Source organism: Gekko japonicus, unplaced genomic scaffold (genome assembly GCF_001447785.1).
Source record: "Gekko japonicus isolate JY-2015 unplaced genomic scaffold, Gekko_japonicus_V1.1 scaffold43, whole genome shotgun sequence".
NCBI classification, from domain to species: Eukaryota; Metazoa; Chordata; class Lepidosauria; order Squamata; family Gekkonidae; genus Gekko; species Gekko japonicus.
This window is the reverse complement of record NW_015173123.1, coordinates 1,361,212-1,376,780: the sequence shown is the minus strand read 5'-3', so window position 1 is coordinate 1,376,780 and position 15,569 is coordinate 1,361,212. Positions and strand designations below refer to the sequence as shown.

The 15,569-nt window shown below is 44.9% G+C and overlaps 1 protein-coding gene across 1 annotated transcript in view; it reads right to left on the bottom strand.

Annotated features, from left to right (window-relative positions):
• NF1 (neurofibromin 1) overlaps window positions 1-15,569 on the bottom strand; it is a 306,134-nt gene that overhangs the window by 21,923 nt on the left and 268,642 nt on the right. Inside the window, exons 55-56 of the mRNA XM_015421915.1 lie at window positions 8,346-8,488; window positions 7,946-7,992 (exon numbers count right to left, since the gene is read on the bottom strand). Of these exons, the coding sequence (XP_015277401.1) occupies window positions 7,946-7,992; window positions 8,346-8,488 (190 nt within the window). The remainder of the gene's footprint in view (window positions 1-7,945; window positions 7,993-8,345; window positions 8,489-15,569) is intronic.

Below are 15,569 nucleotides of genomic sequence, written 5' to 3'. Positions count from 1 at the left end.
GACTGGACAGCAGAATTCACAGCGTCTGTGAGGAGGTCATTTACTGTAATGCTTTGTTTTGTTCTTTTTTTTTTTTGCTTGTTTATTTTGTTTATATTAACTTCTAGCATGGACTTGGGTAGGGTAACATGAGTGATCTGAATTAAAGGAACAGATTTATCATGCAGATCACCAGCATAGGCCTTGAACCCCAGTGCATTAAGATACTTTCAAACAGAGTAGTACAAGGGTCATAGTGACCTGTTGATTTATAAACTAATGGGAAAGTGCAATATAGAATGAAAAAGAAACAAACTGCATCTCAACATTAAAACTCTGCACAGGTTAAATAAAGAGTAAGTGGTATTTGACCTGTAGGTCAACAGGAATAATATAGATGACTCATGGAATCAAGAATACAATCATTGATTGTAGCAGAGGATGCAACCTTACGGGTGGTCCCCAATTTATCTACTTGCCGAAGCTTTCAAATCGCTGGGTAGACGATGAGCTAGGACAAGGCTTGGTTGCTCACACCAGCACGGGGCTAGAACTGGCAAAGCTTGGCAGTTTAGATGTTATAGTTAAGCAGGGGAATTATCCCCTGCGCCACCGCTCCCATTTAGGATTAAGAGATTTAATTTTTTAGCCATTCTTGCTAGGCAGGAGCTGGCGTAGTTTACCTTGCTGTCTTTGGAAATGCGCAGATAAAATGTGTACACTACAATTAGTATGAAGAGAATGGTCATATGACCCAATTCTGGCATTAAAATCCCCTCCTATAAGGTACTTGTAGACAAGGTTCTCTAGTTGAAGATCCTCAAGGTAACTCTCCAAGTCTGTCCAGGTCGTTGTGATATTCTTTTTTCCTTGTTGGGGAGGAAGATAAATATTGACCACAAGAATCACTTCAGAGTCTAATTGAAGAAGGATGGCCATAGCCTGATGTTTCAAAGTAGGTAACACTGTACACCTTGCACGTAGGGAGGTAGACACTAGTATGCCCATGCCTTCCTTATGCCTTCCAGGTCCTGTGCTTGGTGTTGCTCCAATGTTAAAAGAATGGTAGCATTCGATTGTAAGTTCATGCGCTGTCCAGGTCTCTTGGATCAAAATTATATCATAGTTGTGTTGGGAAAAGGAGCAGTTTTGACTTTGGCAGCGGTTCCATCCTGCTATATTCCAGGAAACTATTTCTAGTGGTTTTATTTTATCCGGATTATGCTGGTCTGAGTACCGTCATGCTTCATGCATTGCGCTCTGTAGTTGTTTCATTGCATTACTGTCCCTATTCGTTGCAGAATCAGCAACTATCATGCAAAATTCTTGGTCGTTTTGAGATTGAGTTTGAATTAGTATTTCCTTTATTTATTATTACAGTTGGTTCCAGAGGAGGTCTGTTTTCCCTAGAAGGGGAAAATTCCAGTTCCTCCGTACTCTTCTTCTGATTTTGGAGGACATCAGAATGTTGACACTCTGATCGCTCCTTAGGAAAGGAGGCCTGCTTTTTAGTCTTTAAAGTGGACACCAAGAGTTTCAGTCAATTTATCAAGGAGTCTTGTTCATGCATCGGTAAACTATCAAAGGAAGACAGTACTTTGGTCTCGACCTCGTCTTCTGGCCACCTTGGATCCAATTTAGTCTTGTCTGTTGAGTGTTCAGTTGTAGGGTGAGTCAGTTGTTTTATGGTAGCAGAGGAGTTAAAGAGTTTTGGGCTAGTCACCATAATTGGTGAAGGTAAATTTAATGGCAGATTGATCTAAAATAATAGATTTTGCAAAGTCGATTTCCGCCTTTTGGGTTGGTTATTAATAGCCGAATCCAGAGTTTCACTTCTTAGTTTCAGGGTTGCTAGAGTTAGCCTCCAAATTTGAGAGTTTTTAAAATGCCTTTGCAGCCTAATCCCCATATTGGAATAATGAGAGGTGTGTGTGAATAAATATGCTGGAATTCGCTTTGAGCAGAAGTGTAAGAAAAAGCGCTCATGATAAATCGGCCCTGGTAATCTTTCCAACTTTATAAGATCAATGTTTTTTGGGTCAGTTTTGGTGAGTGAAGCTAGATGATTCCTTGCTCTCATTTTTGTCGTCCAATCCATATATTTCCCCCGGAATGGAAATATATTTAAAACAACACTTTTAGGGTCGTAGATTAATGATTGCGTATCCATCCTAAATTCATCCAGTTTGGTAGGGGGCGCTGTTCTTTTCATATTAGAGTTCCCCTCCTTTTCGGTGTTGTCTATTCTTGTCCTCTCTGGGGTTTGAAATGAGATATTTATCAGAGGGCCCTTGTCTTTCTCCTGCCATAAATTTATGATCAATTCTAGATGTGAAAAATTTTTTGGGAGTGTCTCTGCAACTAAAGATGTCTGGTGGGCTAATAACTCATACTCCACTGCACCTGCTACTTTATCCTTAAGGCTCAAATATTGTGATGGGAGGATTTCTTTTGCTTCCTCTGAAGAAGTCTGCCTTAAAGGGCATCCGTCCCCTTCACAATACTCTAATAAACATTCAAACCTGTTCTGTAGCTTTAATGGGGCAAAAAAATTATCCAGTCTGGATTGTTTCCTTTGCGGGGAGTTCCTCTCTTCCTCGTATGGGTATGACCTCCCCCCCCCCCCAGTTTAAAGTATTAAAGTATAGCGGTGATAACTAATAGAGGTGGGTTCCAAACTAATTATTATTCTTCATTATTATTCTTATTTGAACTCTTCCTGTCTCTGAAATCCTCAATTCCTTGTCCCATCTTCAAGACAGCTCCCATTAAACATTCCAGCTTGAAATAATTAATTTCCTCTTCATTCTATGTCAGAGAGAACTAGTAAAATTTATCTCAACTTAGAAGCCTCAAAGTTTTCTGTCTTAATGAGTCAGCTGCACCAAGCTGTCCTCCCGCCTCTAAAGAAAACTATGCCACCAGTTATCAGCAGGCTTTTCAAACTCCTCTTAGCTGGCAAAATAATCCTCTCGTAATAGATGAGCTGAAATGATCTCTATGAAGTAAGCTTATCCAGCAAACAAATGAAAAAACCTTGAAATCCTCGGAGCTCTATGATAAGCGTCTGTATCGGTCATCGTGGCTAAAGAACTCGGAAACAGTAAGCCTTGCCTGCGCTTGAAATAATACTGGAATGGAAAGCCCTATAGGGTTACGTATCAGTGCTGAGAGACTGCAGCAGGGCAGTGGATTGAGGCTGCTGTGTCAGAGTGTCAGCTTTCAAAACTAGATCTTAGGAACAGGGCTTGGAGTGGAACTCAGCAGAGGACTGGTTCTGACCTTGGAATCCAGGCAATCCCAATAGAGTGAGTGGTCAAATACCACAGCAGGCCTTAGGCATAAGTAGTCTGTTGTCTAGGACACGGCTAACAACATGAAGGGGAAACTCCGCCCACCTCAGCCACTCTTCAAAGCTACAGAAGCTGAAGAGGTCCAAACAACCCCAACTATTTATTTATTTATTTATTATATTTATAACCTGCCCTCCCTGCAAGCGGGCTCAAGGTGGCTCACATTGCCTGGCACAGTGTGCCAAGGTTCCTATACATCAAACATTTAAAACTAAAGGGCGCAATAGCATTCTGACACACAATACCTTCCACAAAGGGGCACAGAGAATTACAAGGCTGTGTGAACCCATGCCTCCACAGATTCCAACGTGGACCTGAGGACAGCCAGGGAAGGGTTCCTTCAGTCAGGCACAGCAAAGGTTTAAAACGGGGCCTTCATGAGGCCACACTTCCAGGCTTCTGGTCAGAAGTGACAGAAAGGCAGAGAGGGGGAAAGTCTCCTTAAGACAGGCCACGCGTCTGCCAGGCCACGCCTCCAAGCTGCTTCACTGGAAGTGGTGGGAGTGGCCAGAGAATCTTTCAGGCAGGCAGTCTCTGCCAGGCCGCACCTCCAAGCTTCTTCATTCAAAGGGAAGGGAGGGGCCTTCATTTAAGCAGCCTCAGCCAGGCCACGCCTCCCAGCCTCCCCCCCCCCCCGCACCGAGAGAAGGGAGGGAAGGGCTTCTAGGTCGACATCGAAGGCATAGAGGCCAGAGACCCCTTAGGCAGAAATGCTTCGATGTCAAGGGGGTTGTGACTTCAAGGCACACAGCCAACCTCTGAAGAGGGCTATTTAAGCCAGGCTCTTTGTCCTCAGCAGAAGTGGGAATAGGCCTTCATCAGGCTGTTTCCACACAGGCGACCTCCTAAGAGGGCCATTGCAGCCCGGCTCTTTGTCCACCCCTCCTCACCAGGGAGGGGGAAGCCTTTGGAGAGAGCTCTTCTGAGTCCAGCTCTTTCCACACATGCCTTCAGGGGACACTGGTGACAGCAAGAGCAGGCCGCTCTGCTGTGTGAAGCCCTCGGCTGCCAAGGCACAGAGAATGGCTGTTGAACAGCACCATTTTTAGTCATGATGACACAGTGGAAATCCACAAAACATTTCTTCTTTAGATGTATTATATTGTTCACTTGAATAAAAACTGTTAACAGAAAAAAGTCTCCTCAACCTCAGAACTGAGGTGAAGAAAAAACACAGAGAACAGCAGTGGAGATCTTTTCTCTGCGGTGGCAAAAAGAGAACTGAGGGAGTAGTGCCCCCCTCCTGGTCATGTGAGTGTTTTGGCGGGAAAGGGCCAGAGGGAGGAGGGGCGCTCCTAGTCTATTAGAAAGCTTGGAAACCTTTTCTGTGGCTGGCCTGCGACTGCACAGTCCCATGTGGGACTGCACAGAAGCCACAATGATGAACCTGTGACCTTCTGCATGAAAAGCAGAGGCTCTACCACTGAGCCACAGTTGGCAGAGAGTGGCAGTTCTGCTGCTGTTGCAGAGGAGCAGCAGGGAGACAGAGAAAGAAGAGAGGGCCTGATGTTATAGGCAGGAATAAAGAGAACTGAACAAGAGGCAAAACACCGGAATGGCAAAAGGGGTGGGGACAAAGGTCCAGGCCAGACTGGCTAGTGACTCTTGCTGCATCTGCATGCAGTCTTGGCTCATCTGGCCTACACGTTCAGAGCCCCTGCCCTGTGGCAAAACTCTTTGTTGCTCACCAAGAGACAGACGGACTGCACAGGCAGACCTCCGAAGGTGAGACTTCTAGAGGGTTCAGTGAGCCGCACCTCAGCCACTTGTGTGCAGACAAATGTTGCTAGGCTTTACGGTGCCGCCGTTGCCTGCTTGGTTCTGTGACATGAGTCTTAAAAACAGTGAGGCTAAAAAGTTCTTTTAAAAAACACACACCAAAATTCTCAAGAGTTATCCCCCCCCCAATAATTATTTTTCTCTCTGCTGTTCTTTAAAACAAATGTGGTACTGCACTACAACTCTAGGAGTTTTTTCTTCCCATCACCTAATAGTTTCTTGCAATATTATTGTGGTGAAATTTAATGCGCAAATGGCCACCCATGATGACCAGACCCTGAGCAGGGCCGATACCAGAAGATGGCATATTGAGGTAGTCAGAGGCGCTCAAAAAGTCACCTCACAAGGTGACCCTAGCCACAGGTCAGGATGTAGCTTGTTTTGGAAAACTCACTGTGCCTGCCCTCGCCTTGATCATCTCTCTAGCTAAGGAGAACATCCTGCCATACTGATGATCAGCACTTGGGGAAAACGAGTAACTGGTGTAAAATGATGCGGAGTGTGTGCATGTGTGACAGAGAGAGAGAGAGAAAGAGAGAGAAAGAGAACACTTAATATAAAAAGCCAATTCTGAGGGACAAAAAGACAAAAACCACCACCACCCCAAAAAAGATGGAAACATAGAGTGGTTTACAAAATGTGAGAGAAACCTTTTTCTCCCTCTCCCTTGATACTAGAACTTAGGGTCACCCAGTGAAAACGATGGGCATTTGGTTCCAGGGAGGCTTCTTCATACAGCGCATCTGTAAGTGGGGTAGTTACTGCCCCGAGATGTAGGGGAGCCTCCTGTAAGAGGTCAGGGTGGCTACCACCTTCTGGCTTTCTTGTGGGGCAGTAAAGCAGAGTTATTCTGGAAGCTTGTGGGACAGTTGGCGTCTGGTCTCCCAAAAAGGGGCAGGGGAAAGAGAATGCTTTCTGGCTGCTGACACTGTTTTCATATTGGTTACTGTAATATGCTTTTAATGTATTTGGTATTTACTGTGTTTGCCTATTACCTTACATGCCTTGGGCACTCTTCAAGCTAGATTAATGTTGGAGATGCATTCCGTTTAAAAAAGTTATAAGTTGGTGCCTGTTTACTCCCACAGATCTTTTCTTTTTGTGAATGTTACAGAAGGGCTTTTGAATAAACATGCCCAAAGATAAAATGTTACGAAACTAACCAGTGGATATGACTATATATTTCTTGAAAAAAGACCGTCGAAACGTGTGTACTGATTATATCGGGAAACCATATTGGACTTCTTTGACATAGTTTCGAGAACTTCTTTGCTATATCATGGAGTTTGAACCTTGCTGACATTTTTTGTGATTGAAATGGACTGCTGGGAGTATTGCTTGTCTGGGATTTTTCCTTATGTTATAAAAGTTATGAATGAGATATTCTATTGTATAGGTGTTGTGTCACTTCACTAATTTATATTATAAAATCACACTTATATTAAGATTTTTTAAGAACTATTGTAATTAGATATTGAACATCTCTTACTCACAGTGTACCTCTCTAGTTGTTGGTTCCTACCACTATGATTCTTTGTCTGTTACCACTGGGTCCCAATTTGACAGGAGAAAGGCGGGTTTCATAAATATTTCAAATAAATAACAAAAACAAAGCCAGTTTAAAAAATCTTAATCTGTGCTCATTGGTTTGTGGCTGTTACACTGTGTCAAACTTGAGTCTCGTTTGCCATGATTCTTGCTGTTCTTTTGCTGCACTGTGGTTCTGTATGTCTACTGTCATATGTCATTCTGGCTGGAAGAAGGGAGTTGGTGAGTGTGAGGACTGCTTTGCTGGAAGTCGCTGCTAGCTTGTAACAGCATTAAGCGGGGCCTCCCTTTACCAAGGAAGAATGCATGCTTGACCATGGAAGCTAGACATCGCTAGATACTAAACGTGCAGGTGCCGGGGGAGAGTAATGGTGCACAGTAGATCTGGTGGGCTGGATGTGTTGTTGTGATTGGACTGGTCATAAGGGGTGTGTGTGTCTTTTGAACTATGTATATTATCTGAACTGGCGTCAAGGGAGTCAGTTCTGACATGGATTGTCTTAGCTTGAAACATCTTAATCTCTCAATAAACAAATCACTACCACAGAGAGTGTTGTTGAGAGCAAGTTTGTTCAAGAGTCTGACACACTGCATGTTTTCTCTGTTTTATTTTTTGCTGACTCTCTGGAGTTGAATTGTATCAAAATAAAAAATACAAACCAAAGCCATGTCAGAGTTGTCTCAACTCTGCAATAAATGTAAATTGAAGACTGTGGGGCTGGGATAGACCTTGCTGGAAATCTTAGTATATTATTCCAGGAAAGGTAATGACATCCTTAAAAAATCAGCCAGATGAGCTTGGCTTCTACCCACTTTCACCTGGCGGGCCAGCACCTCCATCCCCAAACGATGCCACAATTGCATCAGCCTGTTCATTGTTATTGCAGAGACTGCCTTGGCTGTCCAGTGTCCAGCAATCAGTGGTTTGACTGCCACTAAAAGACAGCAGGGTAATGCTGCATGGCGGTACACTGCACCTTTACATCAGCAACACAACTCCAGGTTCCCTGCAAAGCTGTGTCCCAGCACTCCTACTCATTTTAATCAGGCAGGATGTTTTCGATATTGTTGAAGCAGACCTGGGCTTTTGACCAGCACTCTGGATACAGTGCAAGGTAACAGGGGTGTCTATCCCCTGCGCTGTAGAGATGCCTGCAACAGTGCCTACTCTGAAGAGAGGACCCAAGAACCAGTTTTAGCTCCTGAGACCCTAATTTTTGTCAGGTGTTGCCTTGGTGTACAGACTCAACAGACACAAAACATCAGCATGAGAGACATCCACTCACCTTTGAAAATGGTCCCGCAAACCTCCATAAGCCGTTAAACCCAAAACCTGCAGTCAGCAAAAAGAAACACAGGGTTAGTGCACTAGAGTGGAAGGCGGCTGTGTCATTTTCCTAGAAGGTATGTCCAAAACTGGGTAAAAAAATTAAGGATCTGGAGTTTTCCCATCCCCTATTAGCAGCCAAACTTATTTTTGCATCTGATTAGAATATAAGGGTATAATTACACCCTCATCTGATTTTAATAAAAATATGATTAATTCTATACTCCTCTTAACTCAACATGTTAACAAGGAACCTTTTGATTAATCAAATCTCTGTTATTTATACAAGCAATTTCACAGTAACTTGGGTCAAGTCCAGAAGGGACGACAGAGACCCACAGGACTAACATGTTACATACTTTGGAGATAAGAGGTCTGGTACTGGGGTGGAGATTCTTCATGATAGACCACACTCTGAACAATGCCATGAATCGGATTCAATAAATTTGGATCTTGACACTGCGACAACAGGGTGTTTATCTTGAAGTCCAGTAAATTGTGCCTAGGCAACAAACACAAAAGATCCAGGTAACCAGATATCATTTCATAGTTTGTAAATCTCACTGTAGCAAACAAATGAACTATATATAAAGCTTAGTTGACCAACAAACCCAAATACAACAATATCTCAATTGCACTTCTATCCTGGGGAATTTGGGCTCTCTAACAGAGAATTCTCACCTTATCCACTACAATTCCCAGGATTCTTTGGAGCAAAACTATGCTGTTCCTATTGGTTAGGGAAACCAGCTTACGTTACTCGTTTTATTGTATGTCTGAGGAATGTTTCTAGAGACAGGATGGTAAAGCAGGGCCAGATGGAACACTGGGCTTGGGTAGAAACTAGGGATGAACACGAGCCTTTCCGTTGAATGAACCAGTTTGTGGTTCATGAGATTCGTGGCATGATAGAATGACACACACACACCCCGGTGTGCTAGAGATGCCAAACTCACAATGCGTCTCCAGCTGACTCTCCTCTATCTGCCATCCAAGTTTGGTGAGGATTGGATTTAGGGGGGCCAAGGTACAGCTCCCAAAGCAGGTGCCCCCAGGAAAGTGCTCTCTTAGGAGTGTGTTGGATGGACCCCCTGCAAGCTGGAGACATCAAACTCACAGAGGACCTCACTGGGATGCCCCTCTACCTGCCCTCCAAGTGTGGTGAGGATTGAGTAGCGCCCCCCCCCCAAAAGCAGGTGCCCCTAGGAAAGTGCTCTCTGGAGAAATCAGGGCCGCAGGTTCAGGAATCAGGACTGTCTCAAACAAGCCAGGGACAGGTGGACAAAACTCCCACTGACAGGGACGGTGTGGGTCCTCAGCCAAGAAGCCCACTGGCTGAGCCCCTCTTCCTGGCTGTGGCAGAGGGACAGGTGCCTCAGAGCCCTGAAGCACCAACACTGTTCCCACAGACTTCCAGCTCCTTCCCTCTATGCCTCTAACAGTAACTACTCCCTCTCTGCAAAGTGAAAGCAGCTGAGCGTGAGCTGGGGGTATCTATCCCTTCTGCTCCCATAGAGCAGAATGGGAGGTCTCTTGTTGGCAGCCAGAGCTGCCTATCAAGCTTTGGAGGGCCACTATTGGTGTTTCCAGGGTTGCAGAACTCCACCCCCCTACAATTCCCAGGATCCTTTGGCAGCAAAATCATGTTGTTCCTCTCAGTTCAGGAAATTCCGGTGCTAGGAAATAAAGAAATGAGCACTGGAGTGTTCTACAAATTCTTGCTTGTGTGCTCCCAGCCCAATAACAGAACACACAAGAGAAGTCTCCGTGAGGATGGAAAAGTTCTTTAGATATTTAATTGCAATGAAATATTGGAAAGCAGGCCAAAATAGCCTATCAAAAATTGACTGCTTTCTCAGCAATACAAGGAAGTACATGAAGTTTTATACTCAAAATGACATAGTCAAAAGATAACATTCAGGCTGCGATCATATGCACAATTAGACCCGCCATAGGCATGAATGCCGGGCAGATTTAAAGGGCGCAATCAGATAACAACATCTGGGAAGCACCCCGCAGCCATCGGCAACCCGTTCTGCTCCGTCGCAGAAGCAGAGTTAAAAGACACTGGGAAAGTCCGGTAGTCAATGGGTTGCCACGGGCCACGGACGGACTTTCCCGTGTCTGATCGCTCCAGCACACTCTCATGGTGTTAGGATGGTCTGATCAGGCCATTCCGACTCCGTGCCGTTGTATTCCCCCCCACCCCCTTCTCAGTATGCGCATCGTCGCAAACTCCATAGGGAGCCCTCATTGCAGAGATGCGATTCATCAATTCCTCTTTTAAGTGTATCAGAAACAAACGGCAACCCTCCCCCCCCCTCACCCGTGGTTGCATCTGATCACGCAGTGGCGGGCTGTGCCCACAGCTTCCAAGGACTGTGTGATCGTGCAACTGCAGGTCAAATTCCTCTGGAGGAAAGAGCCTCGCTTCCCCTCCGCTTCATTTGGCACATGTGACCCACAACCTCAGAAATCATAATTGGTCACAGAATGGCAGAGCATCATTTGAGCAGGCATTCATTCACTTGTCCATTACAGCAAAAGGTGTGACTATATGATATCTTAAATGTTTATTTAACCTAACCTTATTAATAATACCCAAGGATTCATCATACCCAAACAAAAGATGTTGTTTTCAGATATGAAACTAAAGCCCTTGTTGACCCAGACACTGCAGAGTTTTACCTCAAACAACTAAAACTACGAACTCTATACTGTGAGTAAAAAGCCAAGCAAATATATCTATTGAAAAAAACGTATTCCTTACTTTACCAGCAATGCTGCACTGAAGGCTTATTGAGGTCCCGGTCACACGGGCAGGAAACCGCGGGGGGGGAAGTGTGGCAGTTTGCCCCGGGGCAAACTAAGGCGCGGTTACCTGATCAGACCTCCCGTGGAGGTACTGTGGAGGTTCCGTGGGAAAGGAGAGGTGCCGATCGCAGGACAATCCCACGCGCAAAAACGAAGTGCGCGGTGCGGCAAACTGGAAGGTTTTATTTTTGTTTACACCATGACTGCGCATGCTCCGTTGTGTGCTTTTGCGCATCCACAAAGACTTGAAGGAAAAAAAAACTTTTTCGCCAGGGAACATGGGCCGGCGCCGGATGCCACCGGAAACGCGATCAGACGCCCGCCCTTGCCCCGCGGTTTCCGTAAACTAGTACCTCGGAGGTACTAGTTTTTTGCCGCGTGGTTTCGGCAGGAAGCCTCGTTTGAGCCACGGGAGTGCTACACTTCCCAGATGTGCCGGTGAGATCGCGCCCCGAAAACCCGCATGTCTTCCGTCAGACTCGCATGGCTAATGTTCCGTGTGACCGCAGCCTAAGATAGCTATTTCATCCAAACAACTTGATAAAAAAAGAATGTTGTTTCTTGTTTGCTAGCATCAACCTAAAAGACACTACAAAGAGACTACAAAGGAGAGGCCTTACCACTTAGTAGGCTCTTACTAAATCCTAATAAAATCTTAATATAAAAATTCATAAAGCCAGAAAAATATAAGTACATGAATAATCTGAATTTTAAAAAAATCATTATATATTCCCATCCATGGGACTCAAGAGGGGCCTTGGGCTGGCTGAAAAGGCAGCAGATCTTTAAAGAGCTTAGGCCTAATTACTGACTTCTTGGTTTCTTTCATTAGGCAGTGAACAGTAGTTTGGGCTGGAGGTCTCCAAATTTCCTGCTTCTGCATGTCAGCAGGGCCGGTGCCAGGCTTTTTTGAACCCGAGGCAAGGCTAACCGCTTGTGCCCTTCCCCCACTGCTAACCAGTTTTCAAAAACAGCTTAATTGTAGGAAAAGTGAAAAGCACAAAACTTGAAATTGCTTTTTTTTAAAAAATGTTAAAATAAGTAATACAACAATCTTTGATTTTCTTTCTCAAACAGAAAACAGTTTTAGCACAAATCATTTGGAATCATCCTGTGAATTGTGATGTTAGAATTTAAGTCTCTTGAACGTTTCCATTTCAAGCATATCAAAATCTTATTTCGCATGCCTTTTCCTTTGCAAGTTTTGTGACTTATTCCTTCAGGTCAAGTACTGATGCTTCGGTGTGTTTTATTAACTTAGCTTGCCATGTCTCAGCCACTTACGGCTGGCAGCCACCTGTGGCTGAGATCATCTACTGCCAGCCGTAGTTGCTGAGTCCCAGGGGTTGTTATTACTGACTTGTAAGTAGGGCATTCACTTTACAAGTAAGTAAGAAAAAGAATGACCATAGCCCGGTAAAATATAAAAATTAAGGTATACAAATATAAGAGTGTATAAAAGTAATTAAAACTAATACTAATACAAATGCAGCAGTTTCTAATCTAACTACATAAAGTAAGGCACTCATATAACTTTAGGGAAAGGTGTGGGAGCAGTTGCAAAGTTCGTAGTCCAGACATATTTTTTCCCTGCACTTGATCGTCTGCAGCAACAGCAGAATTTCTCTACTTTCCTCCCCTTTCTTGCAGCCATGAAGCTGTCATTCTGCCCATTTCTTTCCAGACACGGCTCGTAGCCAGAAAATTTTTATTGGAGGGGCAAAGGAGAACAGTGGCGGTCAGCCCATCATTATTTATTTATACGTTATTAGTTATTTACCAGTTTTCTACTTGAGACTCAAGGTGGATTACATGGTATAGATTATTGTAATAAAATAGCATATGAGATGTAATAAACAATGCAATAGGAATAGGCTTACAAAAATGCAAAAAAAGGTATCAAACGTGATGCCAAGCAATGCAGAAAATGGAATTACATACAATGAAATCAATGCTGTAAAAGCATGATAGAACATACAACAAAACAATAATATATAGCATATATTGTGGCATAAAATACAGTCCTGTTCTCTATAAGCTTTATAAAAATGCCCTACCAAACAACTGCTTTTCATCGTTTGAAGAATTAAAGAAGTGTGAGAGCCTTCTTCCAATAACAGAACACCACTAGTGGTCACATACAGCTCTCAACTCAAAACAGTTCAATGCATCATCAGTAATTTACAACCTCTACTGGATAATAACAGCTCCCTTTCACAAGCACAGGTAGGCAAACCTTTTCAAGCACACAGACAGCCCCCCGCCCCCAAACTCAAACTCCTCACCCCAGAATACTACAACATTTAATTTGAACTTGGACACTGGTACCAGAGCTTGCAATAAACCCAGATGCCAACTTTGCTGCCACATACACCCGGGATTCTTTTCTAAGTGAACAAACATCGGCGCAAACAACAGTGGCATGATTCCTGAGGTGCCCACAGGTGGGATCCTCTCCTAGCAACTTTTAATCTCCAGAGCAAACATGAAACACCACAACTTTCCCCTCTGTGAATAAGATTCCTGTGGGTTAGCATATATTAGCCAAAAAAGATTTGTGCTCACTTACCTCTGGACCTAAACTCCTTTTTATGTGTTCCCTATTCGGTCAAAAATAATTTCCCCAGCAATAAGAATTCTACAGGAAAATTCTGAAACACTGTCCTGTTCTTCTCTTTATCTTTTTCTTTACTTTCTTCTGAGCCTGCTACAACACCTTCTTTATCCCTTCATTCCTTAATCTCACTCTCTGCTTTACTCCAACATGATTTCACTCCCCCCCAACTGCTAATTCTGTTCTAGCCAATTGCATAGAGAATTCACCCTTCAATGATTTATGACAAGATTCACACTGTTTACCTCAACTCCCTCCTTTTTCACACCCTAATGCTGATTGTCAGTTCTGTAACCCACTAAGGTCTGCACTGTAGGTGGCCACCTAGTTGTCCTAATGGTAGCACCAGCCCTGCATGTCAGGCAGTGTACTGGGCATTTGCCTCCCAAAGCTTCTGCAAGATGTTCAGGAACAGCCTTGCCTCCCAAGGCTTCTGCAAGATGTTCAGGAACAGCCTTGCCCCCAGGGGGTTCTGCAAGATGTTCAGGAACAGGCTTCTGCAAGATGTTCAGGAACAGCCTTGCCCCCAGTGGGAGGACTATGAAGATATGCTCCCCCATCAATGGCAAAAACCTAATTCTGCACCCAGGGAAACCAGATTAAATGTTTTCAACTCAAGTGCGGTAAGCAAATGTGAATTTTAAGTCTCTATGAACTCTGAACTAGGTATGGGCACAAACCGAATTATGAACCAGAATTTGTCACAAACTGTAGCATGGTTTGTGAACCAACCACGAACCACCATGGTTTTAGCCGACGTTCATTCAGTTCATGGGTCAGACATGCTGGCACCCAAGGTAACGGTTGGAACCCTTTAAAGTCGCCCCACCCCACGGTGCAACTCACCTATGAGCTCAGAAGGCATTTAAATGACTTCTGAGTTCACTTGCCAGTCAACTCGTGCCACAGCGGTGGCGTGAATGAGCTCAGAATGAGCTGTCCACAGTTTCTGCGGGGGGGGGGAGGAGAGCAGAAGGCATCGCTGGAATGGCTTGCATCTGGATGACAATTTCCTTCATCAAATGGTGGAGGAAGCTACGAGGGGCTCAGCCATACTCAACTTAATAGTGACCAACAGGCAAGGGATGGTAGATGGGGTGAAGATGGTGGGGACCTGGACTTCCAGTCTAAGTGTTTCACTGCTCAGTCGCACCCCATCTTACTCTGATGGGGGTGTGCTGAGACTCGGCTGACGGGAAGAGTCCAGAATCGTTCCGGACTCTCCCAGGGTCTCTGTAGGAGACCCTCAGCCTGGGGAGCTGAGGAGAGCCTCTTCCAAGGCAACGGCTAAGGAATTGAGGCTCACCTTTCCCCTGAAAAGTACCATTGCTGCAGAGCCCATATGGTGCTGTCAGCAAGCTGCCATGGTGTTCTGTATAACTTCTGATTGTACATATGTGATCCCTGTCCCTGCCAGCTGGCCTATGTGTTTTCCCTGCTGTAATGCCAAAGTAAAACAACTGGAGGATGTGAGGGGGAGAGTATGCTTCGCTGTTAGCTTCTTACTTATCAAGCCTGTGAACTGCACCTGTGTTATGTCTACTGTTCGCCTGGTTCCCAGGACCTGAGCAAGCAACCGTTTTCTCCTGCCCGCCAGCGGGAACGTTATCCATTGGTTGTGTATCTAACTTGAATCCCTTTATCATGTCTGCCCTAACTGCTTGTACCCAGTTCTAACAAGGAACGTGTTTGAGTACCTTTCCAATGCTTTGAAATAAACTTTACTTTCTTTGAAACGTGGATTTATTCTCGATGCTTGGGGATCCAACATATTGTTAGAACTCCTTTTCTCCTATCGTCCCGATTCTGGCGAGACCATGAGCGGGTCTGAGGGAAACCTACCAACCACGGAGGGGGACACAGGATCGGTCCCCACTACCTCCGCACCGTTGATTGTTACAACTACCGCACCAGGGGAAGGTGCTGTGGGGGGAGCGATTCCCCGACTGCCTGCCTACCTGTCTTGGCCGCCTCCAACCCCTTCGAATTGGGGTGCGCGGAAGACACCGGCACAGGATGACTGGGCTTTGTACAACACTCAAGGCACCAGGGAGGTGTACTCCCGTCGAGGCAGTGGGCTTCGAGAAAGTCTTTTTGACAAAGGAATGTTTCCCGACTCCGGGAGTTCGGGGGAGACTGGGAGTTATCGGAGAGA